Consider the following 25,871-nt stretch of genomic DNA (forward strand, 5'->3'; position numbering starts at 1 on the left):
TTTTAATAGAGATTCAAGATTCAAGAGATTCAAGATTTCTTTATTGTCAGTTTCTCAATAAAGGGCAGATGTTTAAGTACACTTGTAGGCTTTAAGCTGAAAAAGCAAATAAGACTCGAGAAACGAGTTTACTCTCAGTATAATGGCTTACTCAATACATGGGCTTATGGGAAATGTAAATAGTACCATGTAAAACGTTTAACAAATTTATAGTGCAAGGTCACAGAATCACTGAGCAAGTAAATAAGGTTTGGGTGAAAGGGGATTGGCGTAATCAGTGAATCATAAATACAAGCATGGGTGTGCATAATGGTTCAATGGGGAGGGGACAACAGTCATGACTGCAGTACTGATTTGTACCAGTAAGTGGTAGCATTTACCATGGTTTATCTAGAAAACGCTTTCCTCACAGGCCAAGGTTTACTACTGTTTCTCTTTATTAACTTATTACCACGCAACTGATATTTATTTAAAAAAAATTATAAAAACTGTAGAGTTATTTTAAATTACAAACAGAACTCTTACGGTTACAAAGTTGTCAGAGCGATGCACAAGACCGACGCCCACTTTGTGATTATAGTAGGTCGTTTGGCCTCCACTGTTTTGATACACAGCTCGGAGAGGCAGGGACGAGACATGGCGGAAGATTGGATGTCCGGGTGACACTTTCCATTAACATTGCTATTAAAACCCCAGTTTCACACAAAAAAGACCGGAGAAAGCGAAGAAGCTGGCAGCTTTGTACGGCACTCGATTCCACCCAGAGGAGATGGACAGCACGGCGGAGGGAGAAGCGGAGGAGCGCAGGTTGGGCAGCGCTGATGACCCGGCTAGCTTATTTAAGAATTACCGTGGTTATATAAACAGTATAATTTAACTTCTTAACCAACAAAGGCAATAACGACCAGCAGTGATTTCTGCAGCAGAAACACTTACAATTGAGCTAGCGTATAAATGACAGCTAGTAAGCTAGCTAGAACACTGCAAATCTAAGCTAGGCTAGGCTAACCTAATGCCATGGTTTGACATTCTGGAGCTAATAGAATCAGCTGTCAGGCTTGTCTAATAACTCACGTAAACTGACTGATCACTTCTTGTGTAATGTAAGTTTGGTGGCAATAAAATAACCCATATCTTTGGCAGCTACCACCCAGGTATTTACTCGCTAACACTATTAGCGTTAGCGTTAACTGTTAACTACTTCCTAGTTAACTTTTGTGCTAAAAGCTGAAGCTAGCTGTCAAATCATTTTTAGCTACCCGTCACTGGTTAAGTCACTGGTCACACACCATATGGTCACACACTGTTAAAGGAAATATCTAGTACGGTTGCCTGTTAATAAATAAAATAGCTTGAGATGGATAGATAGATACTTTATTTAGCCCGTGGGAAAGTCGGTGTCAAGTAGCTTCATCATATAGAAAAGCAGGATTTACAGTCGAAGATATGAAACATAGTTAAATTGAAATTGTGTTTTTTTTAAAAAAAAAAAAAAAAGAAAGAAAAAATATTTAAGCTCAAAGGTTAATTCTTAACCTCAACAACCTCTGTTAGTCATTAGGAATTTGTTCCACACACATTCGATGAAATTTGCATACATCACACACCTCTTAAAATAAAAGCCCGATACTCTGCAGTTTGTGCATGTTACGTCATTGGTTCTTCAAGAATGTGCTCCTTCAAGGTTTTATTTATTTATGAACCAGCAATTCCACACTTCGACTGCCTCTTTTTAATCTTTTGAGAGAAGAAAATGTCATTTGACCAAAGATTTGGCTGTCCTGTGCATCCTGGATTCCTTCAAACTGTTGTATTGACAACCTATTGTGATACTGTTTAAAGTTGGGCAGATTTGTATATTAAAAATCATTTAATCAGACAGCACATGCAAAAGCACAGGACACGTTTGAGTATACTCAGTGATGTTCCCAGTTTTTTGTTCTATCTTTGCAGTTCAGCATTTTGTCTTCTGCCTCGAGTAGTTACATTAAAGGGGAATTACTGTTTTTTACAACCTGGACCTTATTTCTAGCATAAAATACAATCATTTACTCACCCATAAAACTTTTGTGTTATTTGCACTCCTTCAGGAGATAATTAGATCAGCGTATATCCATTTAGCAGGAGTGACTGGAGCATCAAGTCGCAGCCTCTAATTAACGCATTATCTGCCACTCGTTCATTTCACCAGTATTTTGTTATGATATGCTAGTGCTATTCCCCGTTGAGTCCGGAGTTACCTGTTATCATCATCCGAGGTCTGTAGATTGACCTACACACCCCAGATGATGTCTTCTGACCTGGACGATGTTATCTCCGAGCGGCACGCACACCCGCAACGATTGGCTTGTTTACCTGTAATTTGCTACTATTTTATGCTAGAAATAAGGTCCAGGTTGTAAAAAACAGTAGTTCCCCTTTAATCCATATCATGTGGATTCGTATCAACCACTGAGCTTGTATACTAATATAGGACAAAATATTAGACTTCACAAATGTCCAGATCGGAGTCTTGTCAAGTCTTGTCTTTGGTTAGAATTTATACAGAAAGTATGGGTTAAAAGGTTAACTTCTGTTTTGCTTACAAGTCCTTAGAACCTGGACCTTGCTGAGGGGGAGGAAGTGGGCCATTGTATCTATTTATGTTAGGATGATTGGATGACACTGCTAACACTTTCATTGATGGTCAGCATTCCAAGCGAGTCACTGAGCTCCTTGTTCCTACTTAAGAGTAGATTTTGGTTTACATAAGCTACCACATTCCTAAAACCAGCACCTCTTTACCTCCTTCCTAATTTTTAATATTCCCCTTTTGCTGTGCCTCTCTCCTTTCTGCTGCCCATTGTCTTCTAGGAGGGAACAATGGAAGCTGCTGTCCAGCCTGAAGACCACAGTGGAGGGCCTTGTATCCACCAACAACCCCAATGTGTGGTCACGGTATGGAGGCTTGCAGCGGCTGCACAAGGATATGAACAACATCCTCAGCCATGGACTGAGAAATGAGCAGGTCAGGAAACACAGTCCACTTGATTGACCACATCACGACCAGTGTCAGCTCTGGCAGGTTTCCTTTTGCTAAACTTTGACTTGCAAAATGGGTTCTTCAACAGAAACCATGTAATCTGTCAAGTTAAGTGATTTTTGATTTATAACATAACTGAACACCTTATTATTCAGGCTACACTATTTTATATTTTTTTGTGAAGAGAACAACCCTTTAGTTCCCCTTTAATAGTAAAAGCAAACATAAAACCTCACATGGTAAAACATATGTCTCTGGCAGGAAATTATTTAAAGTAGGAAAAGTTTGGCGGGAAAGAGTGTAACAGATATTTATCACAAAGAAAGTTTTGATCTCGTCAAACAGGCATTGTTATCATTTGATCTTCTAAAATTCACACAAAATACTGTGTTAAAATGTGAGGAGTGCTCTGTCTCTCTGTCTCCTTAATGGTTTATTGTGTTCATTGAAGCTGATATTCTTTGTAAATGGATCATGCATGCAGCTGTTTTTTCGTTACAGGTGTACTACAAGCAGAGAGACTACTGGCCATTTGTTTGGTGTGTTCGGTACATCAGCCCGCACCTCGCCTCACATGTTGAACAGGTATGGTTCATGCCATCCAAGCTCAAAACGCAATGCAAATATTTTCCTGGCACACGGATCTTTTCAGTTTGTAATGGGAGGAAAATGTTCAAACATTGCGGCCTTATGTTGTGCTTTACTGAAAGCTGTGATATGTAATTTAACACAGCCTGAAAAAAAATCACTGTATGCTGCTCCAGTGTCACATAAAGGGAACATAATTATCTTCAAAACCTGCAGTTCAGACTGCGGGGAGCATTTCTTTTCAATATCTTTTTTTTTTTTTTCTCAGAGTGGAACATTTTTATATTTATTCACTCTTATTTACATAAGTTTTAATTCTGTTTTAACTTTAAAGAATTTTTAAGAGAGCTTAGATGGCAATATTTATTATCCCAATACTGATCAGTTTTCTATTTTTGCAGTAAGACTTTAATGGAAAATTGGGACCTGAACTAGCCTGGAAGCCATCCCAAAGTTCCCTAGCTCATAAAATCTTAGTGGAGGAATTTTGGTCACGAGTCCTATCATTAGAAATTCATTATGCTCGGCTTCATGTAGTGACGGATAGAAAAGTAATGGCAACATAATCAGGCTGTATTGTGTTGTGTGCGTTCTGGCCTCCAAAATTAAATTTGATGTGGATAACACAAATCCCAACAAGTCTTTTAGATTGCAGTGCCAGATTGTGGCAAAACTCAGAATACTTCATAGAATGCCCATAGTTGGCTACTTGACATTCTTTATACAATTCCTCAAGTGACGCTAGACCACAGACGTGATTGTTTCATCTGTTTATCTTTTAGAAATATCACATCCATCTTAAACAAATTTTCACTTGCAGTCTGGAGCCCTTTAAACCAGTAAATATCCACACTGTTCAGAAGAACCTGAGCAGAGTTACTACACCTCAACTTGCATTGGACTGCAAACCTTTAATGTATTGGTGTGTTGTTGAGGCCATTTGGCCTTTGACCCTAGTCCCCTCTCTCAAGTTTTAACGGGATTGTGCAACACCAAATGGGGTAGCTGTAATCTCATTAGGGTGTAGAGCATAATGTAATCATCATGTGATTATTTGCTGTTTATGTCTTCTGGTTTTGTTTTTCTCACTCTGTTTAGGCTGTCAATTGTTGTTCTTATCAACCCATGTCAGGCCTGTGTCTTCATCTCTTTTGATGACCAGGTGAAATTAGAAGACTTAAAGTGCTGCATCATAAAGATATACTTATTAGGTTTAGTTTAGTTTATTTAGTTTATTTCTTACAGGGACCATGTACAAAGTGCATTAATCACAGAGGAGAAGATACACTGTTCCAGATTTAGCAAATTGCTAATTTCCATCTGCAGTCCCAGGGCATGGACAGGTTAGGACAAGTTCTGAAAATTTTCCATCCCCACTCTACTTTCACAAGTAGTCTGTCACTCCAGTCACCAAAAATGAATTCTCAAAAGCTATTGATAGTGTTTTTCCATTCTAGTTAGTTCTCCCCACACATTATGCATCTATTTCATATCATTCTTCTTTCCTCTTACTTTCTGTCCTTAGTTCAGTCACCTGGAGCCTGTGCTGAGTAGTGGGGTGCAAAGTGCTGGTGAAAGCTACAAAGCTGAGCGTTGGCTGCTTCACAGCTTACAGGTTCACATGCTGTCAGCCCAGCTGCGACCTCTGCTCCGGCATCTGGGACATACACGTAAATATTACAATGGTGTGTCATTATTGGTCCACTTCAAGAATTGTTGTTAAATTGTTGCTTAAATTAAAATAAGTAGCAGATAACTAGCAGCAATTCTCTGTGAAACTGTATTTCTTCTTTGACGTTTCTTTTTGCATCCTCACTTGTGTCCTAATCATCTTTCTCCTCACTTCTCCTTATCTCTCGATGTGTTACAGATAATGCCTTTCTGCTAAGCGAGCCTCATGTGACGGCCATGTTTCAGTGTTTAGAAGCTGTGGAGCAGAATAACCCCAAATTGCTGGCCCAAGTAGACACTGTTGGTGTAGGTTGTTGACAAATTTACATTAACGCGTTCTTCGTGAAAATATTACCTTTGGCTTTAGAATAAAACCGTGATTTGCTGGAGTTTACATTACTTTGAGTCACATTGTAATATGGTCAGCTTTCTTTTGGGGGCAACTTATGTAATGGCCTCCCTCATGCCTCATTGACAGTATTTGTATTATTTCGCCACCTGTCCTCTTTTTCATGTCAGGAGAATGAGGATGCAGTTTACATTTACTTTTTTGTCCTCCAGCTGTCCCCTCTGAAGGGCCCGCCTTGTCTGGGTCTTCTAAAGAGCCAGAGCCTGTGTGTGTTGCCAGGGGCTGGTGGTGGCTGGAGGGGCGCTGACACAGCTCCCAAAGGAGAAACTCTAAACCGCAGGCTCACCACCTCCAACTGCTCTTTGCGAGAAGCAGTCACCACCAGCTACAACTCTGCAGGCACTGCAGGAGCTGGATTCCAAAATGGTAGCATCACAAGTGAGAAAGGGCTGAATGACATGTGTTGAAATGGGTTTGGGGCTTAAGTAGTGCTTAAAATGTTGATCTCTGTAATCGTGGATAGATTTTGAGATTGCACAATGAGTGAAGCAACTGAAGAGAAATTTGTCTCTATTTTGTTATCAGTACATACAAGGACACTGGGCCTGGGTTTGGGGTATAGTGCTATGACAGAGGACTGATTGTTTGAAGACAAAGCCAGAGGCTGAAGAATGTGTTGATAGAGCCTTATAGAAATGTCCTAGACTGAACCCGCTAATGAAATTATCTTTATTATTATTATTATTATTATTATTATTATTAAGTCCTTAGCATCAAACCGCCCCCTTATGTTTTCTACTTGTTGTGTCGCAGACTCTACCTCTCCAGCCATCAGATCTGAAGTTCCCTGGGTGTGTGTGTCCAGGCCAGGGGAGATTGAGCGAGGTGTCATGCCCACTCCTGGCCCAGTGTTGGTCCCTTCCATTTCCCTTACAGAGCCACCCTGCTCTCTTCAGGCTGAGGCTGTAGACTCTGGCGACGGTGACTCTGATGATGGTCCAGAGTATCTGGCTATTGGTAACCTGGGGCAACGCTGTCGCTGTGACTCTCGAAGCTCCACCCACAGCAGTGAACAGGGCGAGACCAAGGACCAGTCCCTGAAGCGGATCTCCCTGGTTTCAGTCCCATCAAGACGCTCATCTTTTTCAGAAGGCCAAAGGGGGCCGGGCAGGGGGTCCAGAGGACACACCCGCTCATTGTCTGACACTGGGATCAATCAAAAACACAGGAATGGTAAGTAATTTGGGATGACTTGTGGAAAATGTCTGCAATAGTTTCTACTGAAGTTCAGCTTCAGTTACAGGTTTATTCACTTGCTCCTCAGGCCTTTTATGTTGCATAATCTTCTTAACCCGACTGCCTTGGTTTGCATGTTTTTCTTTTAGGGAGTTTACTTATTTAACTTTGGTCATCATCTTTAATTAGATAATTGATTTTTTGCACTGTGCTTGCATAAAATTGAGGAGGGACTTTTATGGGGCTTTGCCTGTGTAGTCTGCATGTATGTTTTTTTGTAGCTCTGTAAGATGTGGTTATATACTCTTTCATAGAAGATGCATACTTGCTGTCTGAAGGTTTTAAAACTAGGGTTGGGACTCAGTTAAAAAAATTAATCTAATTAGGGGTTCATCCAACGAAGTTGCAGGATCCCTATTGGTTTTGTTGCGATTTTTAGGGGTCCATGCAACGAAGTTGCAGGATCCCTATTGTTTTTCTTCCGATTTTTTTCTTCGCCCTCGCCGTAATTTTCTGCTTAGCTAAAAGTGTCTGCCCAGGACAAACTGCAAGGGCGAAAGGCATCAAACCTGGTTACTTGGTAGAAGTCCTAGCATTTCACTTTGCCAAGGTGTCAATACACATGCCTACAGCTAGGTGGTGCTATAATAAGCCAATCTACCTTTTGATTCATATCTCAAGAACCATATGCCCTAAAAACAAAATTCTTTCTCCTGCTGATTCCTTATACAGCCGTGGTTCTAATGGACTAAGCCATGCCCATTTCTGCTAATGATACATGCCAAGTTTGGTGAGAATTGGATGCACAGTCTAGGAGAAGTTTATTTTGCTTCGAGGTGCAGTTTTTTCAAAATGGCAAAAACAAATGGCAGGCGGAAATGGTCGTGATGCTTGTCCATTAGAACCAGGGCTATGAAAGGAATCAAAGGGAGAAAGAATTTTGTTTCTAGGACACACGATTCTCAAGATATGAGCCAAAATGTAAATTGGCTTATTATAGCGCCACCTAGCTGCAGGTATGTGTATTTGTACATCTTGACAAAGTGACATGCTAGGACTTCTACCAAGTTACCAAGTTTGATGTCTTTCGCCCTTGCAGTTTGTCCTGGGCAGACATTTGTAGGTACGCAGAACATTAAGGTGAAGAAGAATAAACTCCATAAAGGGGTCCATGCCATGGGGAAATCATCCCCGAGCAGGACGCAGAGGCGTAAGCGGGTCGGACACAGCCTGAAAGGAGTCAAAGTGTCAGCGGAGGAATCCTTTTGACTGACAAGTGAATGAGGGTCAGGCGGGTCGAAAGCAACGAAATTTGGTTGGCTTGTATGCAGTCTTCCACAGAAGCCATTGTATCTGTGGAATCCCCCACAGGTTATTATAGTCAAATTTCAAGCAGTGGTTTACAGGGCTGGAGAGCATCAGTGCTAACCACCTCGCCACTGTGCCGCCCTTCTTCAAAAGTTATAGGCCTTAAAGTCATATGAAATGTTTCCGTGTCAACTGTAGAGCTACCTGTAGACGTAATGTCATGCAACTTGATGGGCAGCTACAAAATATTTGATGGATTGTGTATACCAAATTTCATGAAGTTAGCTATTGCAGTGTTTGAGATACTGAAATGTTGCTTTTGTAGCGCCCCCTAGAGGCCAAGGGTCACAAAGGTTGGGCTGCTTGTACAGAATCATATTATTATTCAATGATACGAAGTTTCACAAAATAATAGCTATGATGAGTTATACTGTGCCACGGCTTAAAAATTAATTAGCCGTTCACTTTGTAATCAATAACCTTGCTAAAGTTATTTTGCTGACTCTTCATTATCTTTGACCATAAATGACACATGCCAAGTTTGGTGAGAATTGGATGAACGGGCTAGGAGGAATTGATTTTGCTTTGAGGTGCAATTTTTTCAAAATGGCAGAAACAAATTGCAGGCGGAAATGGTGTGGCCTAGTCCATTAGAACCAGGGCTGTATAAGGAATCAGCGGAAGAAAGAATTTTGTTTCTAGGGCACACGGTTCTCGAGATATGAGTCATAACGTAAATTGGCGTATTATAACGCCACCTAGCTGTAGGCATGTGTATTGAGGGTGCAATCATGCAAAGTTTTGAGACATTCGGCCTGTAGGGGGCGCTACAACGACTAGCTGTTTATATCTCAAACCGCCACAGTAAACTGCTTGAAATTTGACAATAATAATCTGTGGATGACTCCTTACAAGCCCACCAAGTCTCGTGCAGTACAGTCTATTGGGGGTGCTACTGGTGACTTATGCCTTTGCGTCCCGCTTGGGGATGACGCCTGGCCATGGCATGGACCCCTTTATGATCGCTTGCGATCATCTAGTTATGTAGAGGCTTTGTAATTAATTAATCATGATTAATCTCGATTAATCACATTTTAATCACATAATAATATTTGCCACAAAAGCAACATTTTTTTTAATTTAAATGGATTTTAGTGGACGACTGAATCAAATAATAGACACAGACACGAACAGTTTGTGGTGCCGACACAGTTCTTGTCCGTACTTGGATCAGGACTGCTAGCGCTTACAGCTCCGGCGGTTTCTATGCTCACTGCATCATGCTTTTCATTTAGATGCCACTGTAGGGTTGAATTGTTTTGGTATGCAAACTCTTTTATCAAGGTTTCAATGAGGTTTTTTTTGTTTTTTTTAAATAAAATTTGCCTTTCATCAGTCCTAGCAACATGCTTTCGTCTGATTCCTCACATTAGCCAAGCTCTGACGTGTGTAACAGTGTAATCGGTGTACTGTTTGTGCACTGACAAAAGTTCTGCGTTGTTTGGAATGCAAACTGCGATTAAATGCGTTGATTTTATTTTTGTTAAAGTCCCACCCCTATTTAAAACTTACGAAATTAACACATTCTTTGTGCTCAGATGGTTTTCCCTTTCTTGGCTTAACTTAACCTGCTCTCCTTCTGCTCTCTCTCCCTCTCTCTCTCTGTTTTCTCTTTCATTTACTGTTTGTGCAAAGGAGGGGGCCACAGAAAAATCACCATAATAATAGAAGATCCAGTAGCAGGTTGGCAGTGCAGTTTCACTGTACTCAATCACTTGAGCCCTCCCAGCCTTATTTTTATTTTCTTTGCTTTGGTTCTGCACTTTAATTAATTCAAACCATTGTGATAAAGCCATGAATGATAACTTTTATTGATGTTTTTTGTTATTTTTTTTTTTCATGCCCAATCGGGCACTTCATTGGTATATGTGTACCACCTCCATATCATTCAGGGAAACATTGAATCGTCTCATATTCAATTTAACCGACTCATTGGTTAAATGGGGTTTAGACCTTGGTTTAGAATTTGGCAGCCATGTTTCTGTTTCTGCATGCAGTCAAGTGAACCATCTTCGTAGCGTTGATTGTTCAATACAGTGACAACAATAAAATCAAAGCATTTAACCACTACCAGCTGTGATGCATGTTTCCATCCATTCGAAAGATTCAGTTTTGAATTTAGTCACTTCTAATGATAAAAGGCTATGGCATGTACTGTTTGTTTGTCAGAATCGGCAGGTGATGACCGCATGAAAGACAACAGTCCTTTTTCACCTCAGCGCAATGACACCTGCCCCCCAAGTTCTCTTTACATGGAGTCTCGTGAGTTGTCTGATATTTTGTTTGCAATAATAAATAACGAGCTTTGACAGTTGTTGCTGCTGTTGCACTGCGTAGAGGTAACCTGCCTTTTCGGTTGTTTTCCTAAACAAAGATTACATATTCATGACTTAAAATGGAAAACATAAAAACATGAAGCATGTATATGCAGTATATCCAGTAGGTTTGGGATTAAAAATGTTCAAATTGTTCTCTATTTGAATTATCCAATATTGATTTAGCCTATTTGATTTATAAAGCTGATGCGTAGCAGCATTTTGGATTTATTGTGTATTCACATCACACTTAAACGTGGGACGAAACTGAACAAGAAAGTTGAGAGGAGAAGTTCCTCGCGTTTTCACTGTCTGTATCTCTGTATCAGCTGGGCTATAAACATGAAACCGTGGTCTGTCTGCAGGAGGGTTAGGCTAGGTTAAGTGTGTTTTGAGCACAAACAGTATTTTCAGTGAAGTTCAATGGTAAAATTATGTCAGGTATGATACTGACTAACTATGGTAGTAAAGTGTTTAGTGTAAAAATCACAGCAGCGAAACACTCATGTACAAATACGTATGTTGTAATGTTTTGGTCTGTTGTAATTTGGTGTTTAGTTGTGTGTATTCTGGTTGCTTCAGATGGGTCCCAACATGGCAATGTACTGGATGGGATGTTCAGAAAGCCTTCGGAGGGGCAGAGCCTCATCAGCTACCTGTCAGAGCAGGACTTTGGCAGCTGTGCTGACCTTGAAAAGGAGAACGCTCATTTCAGCATTTCAGAGTCCCTCATTGCAGCTATTGAGCTGATGAAATACAATCTGAGGCGTCAGGAGGCGGAAGGTGATGAGGAGGGTGACAGTGACTCTGAGATTCAGCAGCTCAAGCAGAAGATCCGTCTGCGGAGGCAGCAAATCCGACACAGTCGGCTGCCACCCTGCACAACCTCTCAGCGCAGTAAGACAACATTAGTAGGGGGTCGTAGCTAGATAAAATATTCAATCATTTATACAGAACCCAAAGTTCCGCTACAGTGATTCTTGGTTGACATTTTATACTATACTGTATTATGGTGTGTTAATGATGAAAGTGCTTTGAACTTTTGCATCACTTTTGAAAAAACCCGGATGTGTTTCCCTGATGGAATGGGTCATAGTCGTACTCGTAAAAGATGTGCAGACATTTAACACTGATTGGTGTCTGTCTTATGCTTTCTCTTGTCTTCTTCTGCAGTTTATCACTCCACTGACAGCGGAGGCTCCAGGAGGAGTTCTCGGGACTCTGACCAGGGCCTGTCTGACTCTGGCTCCGCTGAGGAGGTGGAGGAGTGCGAACTACGAGGTAGAGAGAGGGAATGAGGGAACATCAGGGAAAACAGAGAATTAAACATATTTTTTGGGTTTGTTTTTGAGTATCACAACTGCAGAAGGAGGTTTGGTTGCAGTGAATGGCGTCTGAACATGCTAATCACTGCGGCCAAACCTGTTGGAAACAGACATATGAATATACCACTTTCTATTGATTCTGAACAGTCTACTAAGTGATATGATGCCCAACAGTCTTAACTCTCTGGACTCACGTGCCAGCATGTCCAAATCACATGACTGATGGTACCAGCACGACACAGCCTTGCTGAGTCTCCGTTTCGACTTGTGTAGAAAGTGCGGACTTCAAACTATATATCAGTTTTTGTTGTGATAAATCATTTTTAGTGATGCTCCAATTGATCGGCCACCGATCATGATCGGCCGATATTGGCTAAAAATAGCTTGATCGGCGAACCCCAAAAGCGCCGATCAAAAAAGCCGATCACGTGATGTAAAACTCACGCGACTTTTTCACACCTGCATGCACGGCGCACAGGCACACAACAGCAGAGCTTGCCAGTGGCAACATGAGTTCTCCCGTCTGGAAGTTTTTCAAAGTGTCCGATAAAGACGTAAAATTAGCCATTTGTAATGTATGTCTTGCTGAAATCCCTCGAGGTGGAAGCGAGCCACGGCATTTTAACACCACTAATATGATTAGGCATCTTAGAACACGCTATCATACAACTGAATATGCCGAGTATGAGAAACTAAACCAGCCGAAGCCAACAACATCCTCATCCCTCAATCAGCCAACTGTGATTGATACATTTAAACGACGTGAACCATACAGCAGGTCCGTCGCCTGCTAACCTGCCTTGATCCACGATACGACCCCCCAGGCAGGAAATTTTTTTTTCCAATAGGCTACATGTAGTTCATAGTTAGTTTCATTTCTACAAATGGTGCAAACTCTGCTAGATTATAGATAAAAGAATCCCATTCCCCTGCCATTCTATGATCGGCAGTGATCGGCAATCGGCAGATCATGATCTTGGTGATCGGTAATCGGTGATCGACCCTAGAAATGCTGATCGGAGCATCTCTAATCATTTTATGCCATGCTTTTTCCTGAATATTTTCATGACGTTTGGGGACAAATTATATGGCAATGCATGACATTTGGTTGCTGAGGAGGAGGGGAAAGTTGTGGGAGTGACGGTGGCGAAGGAGAGAGCAACAGCGAGTTTTGAGATTTGAAAGATTTGTGACATTTAGACATCACTTATTGTGACACATAATTGTTTTGTAAATAGTTGTACAAAAAATGGCTGAGGCATTGTCTGTATTTTAGATGTAAATGTACTTTATTTATATAGCACTTTACAGCAACCCACAGGTGAACCAGAGTGCTTTACAAGAGACCAAACAACGATTAAAAAATGAAAACAATAAATAAGTGGATAAAAAGTAAAAAGAAAACAAAAGTGTCACCACACTACCGGGTACTAAAAGTCATTCTAAATAATTAAGTTTTAAGTTTTGATTTGAAAAGACCCAGGTAAGTGATGAGATGCATGTCAGTGGGGAGCTTATTCCAGAGCCTGGGTGCAGCAAATGAAAAGGTTCGGTCAACACCAACAAGAGTTGGTTAGACGACCTCAAAGTCCTACCACACTTACGAATGGTTAACATCTCAGACAAATAAAATGGGGCGAGGCCGTTAAGAGCTTTAATAACAAATATTAAAAGTTACAAATCAATTTTAAAATGGACTGGAAGCCAATGGAGGGAATAAAGTTGTAAATAGTAATGTAAATAATTGTAAATAACTTTATTGTTAGCTATATTTGTACAAAGTTTTGGAAATGTACAACTTATACTTGCATTCTAACTTATAAAAATGGCCTGTTAAACGTGTGTGTTTTAAAAAAAATTACAGTAAAAAAAAAAACAAAAAAAAACTTTTTAATACTCGGCTCTTATTTGTGTGATTTTCGTTCCAATGCGTTAATACAGTCAATACAATACGGTGTCAAAATGAAAAAATAACAAGTTTCACATGTGAGGTTGTGCTGAAAAAAAATGACACCAAATAAGGCAAGGTAAACAGTTTTTAAATAAAATCCCAAACGGCCAATTATACCCTTGACCCCAGAGGGTTCTGTTCCAGCTGCAGCCAACATTAAGACATTTTAACTTTGAACAAAACAGTTACATCTATTTTTAACTTAAATTGTCAAATTGCAGCGGAAGCCTATGTTGATTTTATCAATTGTCAGTATGAAAGTGCTGTTTTCTGTTGCAGTCATAATTCAAAACCTCATCACCACAATGTCTAGTCACCAAGCATGTCACGTTTTTGCCATGCACCATAAACCTGAAGGTCTGAGTACATAGGTCACTGAATGGTAGCCTGCAGTGCAAACTGTTGTTTCTAGCTACAGCGATGTGATTGAGCACATCAAGAATTTGTGTGGTCACACTAATTTTAAAGGATGCGGTTGATCCGGAAGGCCCCTTTCATATTACCTTTAAATTCCTCTAAGATCTAATGCTTTGATACCATTAACATAGGTTGTGGATTTCATGTGTACAATTCTAAGTAATCAGAAAGTTTGTTGTACCTTGAGCTTGTTTAACTTCACAACTTCCACATGCACTTCTTAACATAGCAGTGCAACATAATGTATGTTTGCCTGAGATGTTGATACACAGCTGTGATTTGCGGTAAAATGTTTCTGCATGGGCACCGTTGTGCTGAGTGTTAGTTTCTGTCTCTCAGATGGCTGTGAGGGTCAGTCCCTGCTGGTGGTGTCTCAGAACGGCCTCTCCCTGTCACTCGCCTCCCTCTTCTCAGGTATCTGTAGGCTGGATCAAAGGGCGAGGCTCCACGGCTGCATACAGACCATTTAAAGGAAGCTTGTGGCTCCACTCCAAACTTACAAATTCTGCCTTCAATTTCCACTTGTCATCCTTAATTTAAACAGGTGTCAAGTGTGACTCTTGCCAATTACATTTGATACCTTTATTCCTGTCTTAGTTTAGTCATAATGGTTGATGTACTATTAAAACACTTATCTCGCTTTAGTTAGATATTTAAATTTCAACCTATTTTACCTGGTAATCAGCTGCCTGGTTCTTCTTTTTTTTTTTTTTTTTTTTTTTTACCAAATAATGTTTAGTTGCTTGTTTGTGGATTGTGATATACAAATGAAAAAGCAAATTTTTCTCATTCATCCTACAAATACTTCCCACAACTTCTCAGTTTGGTGATGAGCCAGCTTCCCCCTCACCTCAGTTGAATTGGGTGCTTAGCTGTTTGTGTCAGTTCTTGTTGCTCAGTGCTTAAGGGTTTTGGTGGTGCAGGAGACGGATGTGCCTGTAGCTGTTAGAGTGTAGGAGAAGAGTGAGTTAACAAGCAGCGACTGTAACGTAAGGCATAAACAGTCACTTATTAACTATCATTCGTTATGTCCAACACGTGTCCAGGGATGATGAGGTGCGATTGTTGTCATACGCACAGTCTTACTTTTTATAGACTAAAGTTATCAAGTTGTAGTGATATCAGAAATTGCATCAATGCCATCGGCCAAACCATGTCTGTTTTATTTAGTGAGCGTGTGCTACAACCGAGAAGGGGAAGTATTGGCAGAGAGGTGTGTCAAGGATTACCACAGAATTTAGTCTTTTCATTCAGATATCTTAGTGTTGTGTCTTAGTGCTTCTCATTTATTTTGATTTATTTATAGTACATTGCTTGAAGGGAATGCTGGAGAAGAAAAATAATCAGTTAACACCAGTGACAAAACATTACCCAAAATAACATCAGCTTTCTAACTGTGCCACGATTGCACATCACTTTTCTCGACACAAAATAAAATGGAAAAAATAATTTGTCGAGGCTTCTACTAACATGTGCTTTTTGCTATGTGGCACTGATTACGGTGTCATTGTGCAGTTTGCAATCTGCCCAAACTATCAGTAGAAACAGAACTGTCTTCAGACTGCATTCGTGCCAATATGATTATTGTTGGTCTCACTGAAGCTTAATTTCGTCCACAGAATAATTGCAGTTCATATCTGGATTTCGGCTTCTGACTGACATCTTTATCCAGCTCTTGCTGCTCTCCCGCAGTCTTTTAAAAACAGTAACCCCTGAAAGTCTGAATATAACCTGTGCTTCATGTGGAAAAACGAGAACGTTAATCTCTTGATAAGCTGTTAAACAAAAATCCATGCAGATGGTCTCCTGTTCTACCAAACCCGTGCTGCTTATGCTTTTGCTGTTATTTGTGGAGTTCTGTCACTGAATCTTTGTAGCTTTTACTGCATGCTTCCTGCTTGCTTAGATTTACTGTATGATTGAATTTAATCGGATTTTAGATTTTCAGATTTTGATTTTTGAATATTTTGAAGGGATATTTCAAAGTTTTCTTAAATTTTTTCATGAACACATCCATTTCAAATCATTTCTCCTCACCTGTCAACTACTTTGCTGTAGAAAGTAGTGCTATTTGACATCTGGTGAGAAAAACAGCCAATTGCTTGCCAAAAAACAATCAATCTTTGTCTTTTGGACATCTTTTGTTATCTTAAACTTCCTTCCATTTTTAAAATTCTGAAATTTTGGATTTTAAGTATGGCAAATATTTTAATATGATGGCTTGTTTCTTTACCACGTATATGTCTCTCCTTTTTTTTCTTCTCTTCAAACGTCTTTTTCTGTGCTATTGCTCTGTCATCTAGATGCAGACATCAAGCACAGTGTAAGCTCTAGCTGCAGGTCTTTTCTCAGCTCAGAGTCCATGTAAGTAACATTTTCTCTTTCCCATCATCCTATATGTTATATGTTTTAGTCTGTTTTTAGTCTTTTCTTTATTATTCACAGAAAAAATTACCTCACCAGGGGCTGTCCTCTACAGTTTTACATATTGACAGTGAACTGACATAAAATCCCTAGTGTGGCTCATATTACTAATAGTTAATAATAGAGAGAGGATCCTGAATGTAACCCGTTCTCACATATTTAAAACATATTCTCTTGTTTCAGCTCTCCCTCCTTCCTCCAGTCTAACTCAGCTGAGTCAGTAGCCATGGGTTTACTCAGGCAGTTCGAAGGCATGCAACTTCCTGCAGCCTCTGAGCTCGACTGGCTGGTCCCAGAACACGACGCTCCGCAGAAAGTACTTGGCATATAAGAAAGTTTACTACACATGGCACTCAACATGCAATTACTAATTAACATCATTTAAAAACTTGTGTGTAGTGCTTTTAGTTGTATCACATACAGACCAAACCAAACTTTAATCTCGCCCACCTCTCAGTTGCTGCCCATACCCGACTCTCTGCCGATCTCTCCTGATGATGGCGAACACGCAGACATCTACAAGTTGAGGATTCGTGTCCGAGGTAACCTTGAGTGGGCACCGCCTCGACCACAGATCATCTTCAACATTCATCCTGCCCCCAAGTGAGTCCACAACAAGTTTTGCCTACCCTCAATGTCTTCCTCGTTTTTTTGTGTCCTTTTCACTATGCTGTTTATATGATACAGATAGATAGATAAGTCTATCTAGCATGTGTGTGTGTGTGTGTGTGTGTGTGTGTGTGTGTGTGTGTGTATATATACACATACGCGCACACACACACACACACCCACCCACACACACACATATACATACATACATGCTGTGTAGAAAATACACAGTAGTTTCATCAGTGACAATTTTTGCCATTCATTTATTGTTGCCTACATAAATGTAGCAGTACTTGAGTGATAAAACTGTTTCTTAAGAAGCTGCAAATTACAGCTGAATTGGTGTCAACCTACAACATTTCTGTTTCAGAACTAACAACAAGACTACTGCATGGAGTATGTCAAATAAAGCAACAATGGTTTACAAAATGAAACAATTTCTTTCTTTATTGATTTTAATGTATATTATCAGCCACGTTCATAGTTGAGGACCTTCAAGTGCCTTTTGTCTGTAAATATGTTTGTTTTTCCAAGTAAAGTGCAGAACAGTATTTATTATTTCTTCTTTTAACAAAAAAAAACTACCATAAATACTGAGAAAATTTACCATGGCTATTTCTAATGTGCACATATTTTTTTACCTTAATAAACTTCAGTCCCCTGTCCTCACACTTTGTCCTGCAGAATGTTTGTTACTGACTCATTCCTTTCAGGAGGAAGATAGTTGTGGCTAAGCAGAACTACCGCTGCGCTGGATGTGGCACCCGCATTGACCCAGGTATGACCAGCAGCCACAAAAATTCTCTTGCTTAACTTTCTTTAGATTTTTGACATGAGTTTAAATATTCCTCTGTTAAATAAGCAGTGTCAAGACAGTTATTCTGTAAACATTTACAATTTAAATTACAACTAATTGTTTTTACAATTGTTTTCACAATTGCAACATGCAGAAGTTTCATGCTTAAAACCATATTTCTTCCAACTATTCCAACTCGTTGTGTCTATCCACACTTCAGACTATATTAAGCGACTGCGTTACTGTGAATACCTCGGACGTTACTTCTGTCAGTGCTGCCACGAGAACGCCCAGGCAGTGGTTCCCGGCCGAGTGCTGAGGAAGTGGGACTTCAGCAAGTACTATGTCAGCAACTTTGCCCGGGATCTGCTGAGCAAGATAGCTGGAGATCCACTGTTCAACCCCAATGACATCAACAGCGGCCTGTACAAGAAGAACAAGGCACTGGAGTCTGTTAGAGTGAGTTCAGAGGCAGCAGCAGGATGGAAATGAATTACCAGTTTTAGAGTGGTTGTTTTTTTAACAGGGCATAGGACATTGAATTCAGTCAGCTGCAAAGAAGCAAAACCCTACAGCAGTGTGCTGAGCATGCAGTAACCTAAACTTTAAAATAGTAAACCAACAAGTAGCTATTTGAGTAGAAAAGGTTGAATAGAGGCAGCCAAACATTTGACAACTTTAATGTTGCTGCATAGTGGTTATAATGAGAAATTTGCTGCCAGCTGACTTGATACATCTGGCAGGCCCACATTACTTAAACATTTCAGATGGTATGAGTGGCAAGTGACATTGGCCTTTTGTTCCTAATCCTTGTGCATCACACTGGATAACTGTATTTTTTTTATTGTACCCTGAAGTAACCAGTATTTATTTTTATTTTTTTTTAGGTTTTGAGAGTGCAGCTGTTCCACATAAAAAATCTCTTCAAAACTTGTCGCTTTGCTAAAGAGTAAGATGCAATTTATATTTTCAGCTCTGCAGTTATTTCACAAACACTGGGGACAAAATTCCAAAGAAGACATTACCAGTGTGTCCCCCCTGTGCATCTGACCCTTAGGGTGCTGGACCAGTTTGACAGACTGCCAGGACACCTAACCGAGGACCTTCACCTCTTCTCCCTCAACGACCTCACTGCTGTGCGCAACGGCGAACTGGCTCCGCAAATGAAGGAGCTGCTTAAACTTGGTACCATGCATGTATCTGGCTGTGTGGTAAGATAATGAGCAGGTTTATTTTTGTTCTTGAATTCAACTTTCATATAATAATACCAACAAATACATAGGTTTCTTAATCCATGTTAACAATTTTCTGTCTCCTTTTCTCTGATGTTCTCCAGCTGTGCCAGGCGAAGGGCTTTGTTTGCGAGTTCTGCGGCAACGAGAAAGACATCATCTTCCCTTTCCAGCTGAGCAAGTGCCAGCGATGTGAAGGTGAGCCCTCTCTACTGATGGCAGGCCTCGGCAGCCTAAGAGCTCCCTTTTCCCGCTCCTCCACTCCACTGTACTTGAGAGACTGGAAAATCTCCATGCCTGGAAGGCTAGCAAAGGCCCTCTCCCAAGACAGGAGAGAGGGTGAGGGTGGGGAAGAGGATTTAGAGCAAGAAGTAGATCAGGAGATGATGAGTATAGCACAAGAAGAGGGTGGAGAAGAGTCAAAGGACACAACAGAAGAGAGACATGAAAGACGGGGCATATTTCAAGCTTTCACTCCTGGAAAACTGGCCAAAGCTTTTTTCAGGAGTAAGATTAATGAGGAAGAGCGGGAGATGACAGGAGGGACAGAATTGGAGAGGGAGGAAGAGATTAACAAAGACAAAGAGGAGAAAGGTGATGGTCAACATGAGGGGGAGTATGTCCAAGAGAGGGAAAAGAGTAATGACAGGGGAGATGGTCATGCAAGAAGGGAAAAAGTCAACTTATTAAAGATTCTACAAATAGACAGACTAAAGAAAAGCCTCGCAAAAGGAGACAGAAGAGACAGTGACAGTGGAACATGCAGCAGTGTTGAAAGTTTGGATGAAATAGGTCACGAGAGGAAAGGATGTGAAAAGATATCAGGGTTTGCAAGTTGGGTTAAGGGTTCCTCACAAAGAGAGATGGAGGATGAAACGAAAACAGAAGTGAAAGAGGAAGATGACAGTGAAGAGATTAACAAAAAATCACTGGACAAAAGAGAGGGAACAGTGGAGTGTTGGAATGTTCAGACATTGGCGGAAATGGTAAAAACTGAACCAGACAAAGTTACAGCTATGAAATTGCGGCAGCCACATCAGTGGATGTCCGTTTTCTGCAGAGGGAGAAGCAAGGAAGAACAGGATAGAGGAAGTGGTGTGAGTGATGGAAAAAGAGGGATGAATACTGAGGAGGGGGAAGGCCAAGAAGAACCAGCTGATGTAGCCCAGAGTAACTGGAGAAGTCGTAAAACTCGAAAAGCCAGGAGATTAACAAGAGGCAATAAGATTATGGAACAAGACACAAAGAGTAGGGGAGAGAATGCTGAGAAAGATGGTTGTGATGAGGGAGGAGGAGGACACAAGTAAGAGCAGTATCCAGGACATAAAAAATTAAGCACTTCTGTGTCCTGAGATTTGCCCAAGTAAAATTATTTGACTGAAGATCTGGACAATATCCTTAGCTGACTTCAAGCAACAGTCAAATTCTTTCTTGTGGTTTTGCACAATTACAGCTACACTGACAGTCCTGACAGATCAGACTTTTTGAATATTTTTATCAAGATCCTGGCACAAATGTTTATCTTAACTTGTAGTGCTATAGTAATTAAGTGGCATCAAAGAAAAGAGAGACTTTTCTGTTTTACTTCTGTTATATGGGTGAGTAAACAATCGTATTTTATGCTAGAAATAAGGTCCAGGTTGTTAAAAAAACAGTAGTTCCCCTTTAAGTGAGAAGACATTTACCTGTTAACTGCAAGGCTACAAGCTGCAGATTATATAGGTTAGCTTAGCATAAAGACTTGGAAACAAGTCAAATGTCAAATGCTCCCAAATGAACATATGACATGTCATTTGCTTAATCTACACACAAAATGGTCGTTTGTGGTTTTATGGGTGATCACATTGCTTTAGCTCCATATCAGTTTTGCTGAAATCAGTCTTCTCATCTAACTTTCTTCAAGCCGGCAAATTAAACCATTTCCTAAATGTTAACCAAAGATGTTGAATTATCCCTTTCAAATTTTCAAGTTTACTAACTCTTTACACTCTTTCAGCCATATTGTGTTCTGAGGCTTTTCTACCCTTCTCCTGTCCCAATTGTCCATGGCACTGTAGTGGTGTGTTTCGGGTTCTTACAGTTTGCACTGCTGGTGGAGGATCGATATTTCGTTATCTATCTGGTTAGCTATCTAGTACTGGAGTTTTTTTTTGCATTGGTCTCTGTTGGTGTTGGTGCTATACTTTCCTCTCTTGGACTTTGATATCTGCAGTTCTGCTGTCTTGGCTGCTTGTCACAGAGACTGACATTGCTGCTAATAGTTGTTTTTGTAAAAATTTAGATTTTGGCAAAGCACTGCAATGTGGTACATCGCTCATAAACGTTTACATTTCAGTATGTTCTGGTAATGGATTTCAGCCACAGCAGTCTTTCACACATGTCTGAGCCATTGGAGGTTTAAAACCGTTGGATGTGATTTAAGCCATTGTTTAACGAAACCTTACACTTTCTTTCACTGCGTCATCTATTTGTTTTTAAGCCACATTGTTTTTATTTTGATTGTTGCTGAAAGAAGATTTTTTTTTTATGTTGAACGGAGATGACTGCAGAATGAATGTGTAATTTATGCATTTAATTGCTTCTACGTCTGCTTGCTATTAAGTTCCATTTTCATGTGAACACAGAATAAACACTTTTGAGTTTTGAATTTGAGTTTCCTGTCATTTTATGAATCCATTATCCATTAATCCATTATTACCCTTTATTTTAATAAAGAAAGAGAAAAGACTGAAGAGTTATGAAACTCTATTGGTCTGCTTTAGAGGAACAGGATGTGTCTGAACAGGTTTAGATTGTAGGGTGTGTCTCCCAGGACAGGAGCTGTCTCCCATAGCTGCTCATTCCTGCTTTCTGCCTTGCTGCTTTTGACTTCTGTGCCTTTTATACCTCTTCCTCCCACCCGGCCTCCCTGAGATCTTATCGTGATTGGCTGCACAGTTTGTGCATCTCATCTCATTGTTAGTAAACTGGTTAAACTGGTTGTGAACACTGTTATGAACATGTCAGCACTCTCGGTTATCCTGGCACCAATGGGCTGTGAATACGCTGACTGTTAAACCACTTACTTTTGCTTTTGTGATGTTTGTCTCCTTTTTGCAGACTGTCATGCTTGTTACCATCGCAGCTGTTTCCAGGCAGGTAAAGATTGCCCTCGGTGTCAGCGGTTGGCAGAGCGGAGGGAGAGGATGGCGCGCAAAAATATGGAGGAACAAGAAGATGAGGGAGGTGGGATTTAGTGCTGGTAACAGGAGAAACCTCAGAAAAGAAGAGCACAACGCAACCATGATTGTAGTCACTGAGCATCTCTCTTTCCAACCAACCCTCTCTGACCTGGGTGACAGTACCCTCCAGCTGTTTTGTTTTTATAGTGCCAGATTGGGGGGGGGGGGTTCCTACATGTCTAGAGGAACATGGCCACTGTTGATTTCCAGATTTCTGTAAGCCCCTTTCAGACATGCACTTTATTCTGCTTGAAAAGTATGTTTGATAATTATTATATAAAAATACCCAGCATTTTCTCTATCATGTGGCAATTTTATAATTTTTCTCAAAGAACATTGTCAGTTTTGCACATTTATATTTTGTTTTCTACTTGATAGTTCTATTTCTTTGTACATAAGAAATTATAATTATGGCCAGACAATTCTCACAGTCAAGCAAATTAGACAAACAAATGTGCTAACTTTTCTTACAGTTTTTCTTGTTTCACCTTCCATATGCAGTTCTGAATCATTCCCATACAAACAGAATCGCCGTGAATGAGAAAACCGTCTGCCTTACACAGATATCCGATATCGGATATCTGTTTGAAAAGAGCCAAAGATTGTCTGCCAACAAAAAAAGTATTTGCTCAGACTGTTTCCAGGTTTGATATTTCTGGTGATTTTTTTATTTTTATTTTTTTAACTCGCCACTTGGCTCAAGCTTGTTTTTGTGACTTTAAATGACAGGAGTTTTAAAGAATGAAACTGGAAATTTGTTAAGATCTTTTTATTGTTTGATTTTTATTGCAGATACTGTATTTGAATCAGACCTTCAGTTATGTTGTGGTTTTAATTTGAAATTTCTGGAAATGTCTGAGTAATCCTTTCTCTTCATTGCTCCTTACTGTCCATTTTAAGTTGATTTAGCGTGTACTTTTGGTACCATAGAACTTAGACAGGCAGAGATAGTGGAGTTACATTGAAAAAAGATGATTTTATAGTACTGGACTTCAGAAAGAGGTTTCAGGGTTAGTTTTTGGAAATGTTATAAATGAAACTGCATTCTTAAGTGTGTGTGCACACACGTGCGTAAATAGCTGCCTGATGTGCAGCCATGGACAAATGGCTTGCACTAATCAGCACTTGTCTTTTTTCTAACGCTGTTTTGAAATAATGGAGTTTAGGTTAATTGCACTGATCCTGTGTTTTTTTTTTTGGGGGGGGGGGGTTTGGTTGCTTTTCTGTTTTTTTTTTTTTTGTCTTTTTGGATGGGATAATTTCACTTTTTGGGGAATTTTCAGATGTTCCTTATAAGAACATGAGAATTGACCTTCTGTTTCTTTAATTAAGCTCCCATCACCTGGGTTGCACAACATTGTGAAGGAGACTTCAGTCCAAAATAAGAAGTGTATAGCTGAATTCTTATCCAAATTCTTTCATGGACTAAATTTCATTCTCACGTCTTGAGGGAGCAGCCTGTTTAGCTGGCTTAAAAAACAAAAAGCATATTTCCCTAACATGTTGAACTGTTGTTGTTGTTTTTTTTTTAAACTGAAGCAACATCCGCTCCAGACTAGTGCTTATGGAGTTTTGAGCAGTTGAACAAAACAGTATTTTTACATCTTATTTTATTTGGAATTTTAGAAGCCCAAAGAGAAAAAAAAGTACACAATATCTCAGAGAAATAATACAATGAATGTGGAGAGGACAGAATCAGAACATTTTACTTAATATTCTTGCACATTCAATGATTTGGTGACCCCTCAGATTTGACTTTGTTGAATCAGAAGTTCTGATTTTGAAACTTTTGTCTCTTGATTTTTGTGGCTGATTTTAGGGCGTCATCTTATAGTTCTGAGTCAGATTGATTACAGATGGGATACAAAAGGGGCACCATCATTTTAATTGGATAGGCTCTATTCTAAACTGGTATTTATGTGTACAAACCTTTGTCAGATGAACCCAATACGACTGTTTTAAAAAAAACACTGACCGACGAAGTAAAAACCTCCACTTAGCTCACTGTTCCTCCTTGGACTGCCTTTAACACAGAGTGATGGGGTTTAAAGTGCACTACAGACTAATGTATCTATTAAAAATGTTAATTATTATTATGATTATTACATTTGTTTTGATTCTATAATTATCGTGACAATAAATGACTGGCTAGACTGTTCACAAGTGTCACTGTTAATGGGACGTTTTCTCTCTGAATGCTAATTAAGAATAAGAAAACCTTTAATTGTCCCTCAATGGGGAAATTGCAGTTTGCAACAGCATGCAGAAATGACAGAGATAGAACAGATTATAGACATATTGCACAGACTGGTGTTATTACACCATAAGGTGTAATAATATTGCACATATTAGGAGTGTTCGCCATGGAGCCCAGCAGCAGCAGGAAGGAAAGACCTTCTGTATCTTTCCCTCACACATCGAGGGTGAAGCAGTCTCTCACTGAAGCTGCTCCTCAGTCCCGTCAGGTCACCATGGAGGGCGGCCGGACTCATCGTCCAGCATGGAGGACAGTTCAGCCAGAACTCCCCCATCACCCACATCCCCCACCGAGTCCAAGGGGCAGCCCAGGACAGAGCTGGACTTCCTGATGATCTTATCCAGCTTCTTCCTTTCCCTCACTGCTATGCCACTGCTCCAGCAGACCACTCCATACAGGATGGCCGACGCCACCACATAGCCTGCAGAGTGCGGCCAGTTCGAACGTCTTATATGGCAGTGATCTCACGTTGCCCATGGTAACGGAGGGGAGAACAGCGCTGAGAAGTGAAGCGTCTCTTCTCTTCTCGATGTTATTTTCCTGCTTGGCATCCACGGCGGGTCCCACGAAGCATCTCCGGGGGGATCCCATGTCCGTCCCGAGGGAACACCACAGTGCCACGCAGCGCGATCAGTCGCTCCCTCCTGTAACCAATGCGCACGCTGGCCGCTTCTTGCATACGCCGCCGGCTTCCTGCATAGTAACGCCGGCCGGTCTGGATGTTGTTAAAAATATTTGGCTATGGCGAGAGTCCCAATAAAAAACAAAACTAAAAAAGTGCAATGCTGTCTGAAAAACTATATACAAAAGTAATCTCCACAAAAAGGGAAACAAAAAGTGAATTAAATTCGGAAAAAAAGAGAGACAGAGTAAGAGCTGTTGCAAGCAGCTTCCGGCTTCAACCGGCGCCGCAAAAAAAAAAATAAATAAATAAAAATAAAAAATGGTAGGCTGTAGTTAAAAGTATTAAAGTTTATTTCATAATTTATCATAGTTGTGTTGTTCAATGTTCTAGATGCAAATATAGCATGTAATATAGCATTTTTACATGGGCTTTAGTTTAATTAAGGTAAAATGAGGAAAAGCTGCA

At 40.2% G+C, this 25,871-nt stretch overlaps 1 protein-coding gene across 8 annotated transcripts; it reads left to right on the top strand.

Annotated features, from left to right (window-relative positions):
* Positions 1–497: 497 nt before the first annotated feature.
* rubcn (rubicon autophagy regulator) lies at positions 498–25,752 on the top strand. 8 transcript variants are annotated; one of them, XM_084548746.1, is made up of 20 exons: positions 575–807; positions 2,854–3,007; positions 3,524–3,607; positions 5,136–5,295; positions 5,481–5,587; positions 5,843–6,056; positions 6,444–6,863; positions 10,404–10,496; positions 11,132–11,446; positions 11,723–11,830; positions 14,582–14,656; positions 16,546–16,606; positions 16,850–16,982; positions 17,124–17,269; positions 17,989–18,053; positions 18,292–18,530; positions 18,959–19,020; positions 19,129–19,282; positions 19,408–19,501; positions 22,403–25,752. In XM_084548746.1, exons 1-20 carry the CDS (start codon positions 770–772, stop codon positions 22,537–22,539), a joined length of 2,859 nt encoding a protein of 952 aa, XP_084404872.1. In that variant the 5' UTR covers positions 575–769; the 3' UTR covers positions 22,540–25,752. The 8 variants fall into 8 exon arrangements, with proteins under 8 accessions (XP_084404867.1, XP_084404869.1, XP_084404866.1 ...); XM_084548744.1 differs by having other exon boundaries at positions 576–807; positions 5,843–6,068; XM_084548741.1 differs by lacking the exon at positions 22,403–25,752 and having other exon boundaries at positions 498–807; positions 5,136–5,280; positions 5,843–6,068; positions 19,408–21,950.
* The last annotated feature ends 119 nt before the right edge of the window (positions 25,753–25,871 follow it).

Source organism: Chelon labrosus (assembly GCF_963514085.1).
Source record: "Chelon labrosus genome assembly, chromosome: 7".
Classification (NCBI taxonomy): Eukaryota; Metazoa; Chordata; class Actinopteri; order Mugiliformes; family Mugilidae; genus Chelon; species Chelon labrosus.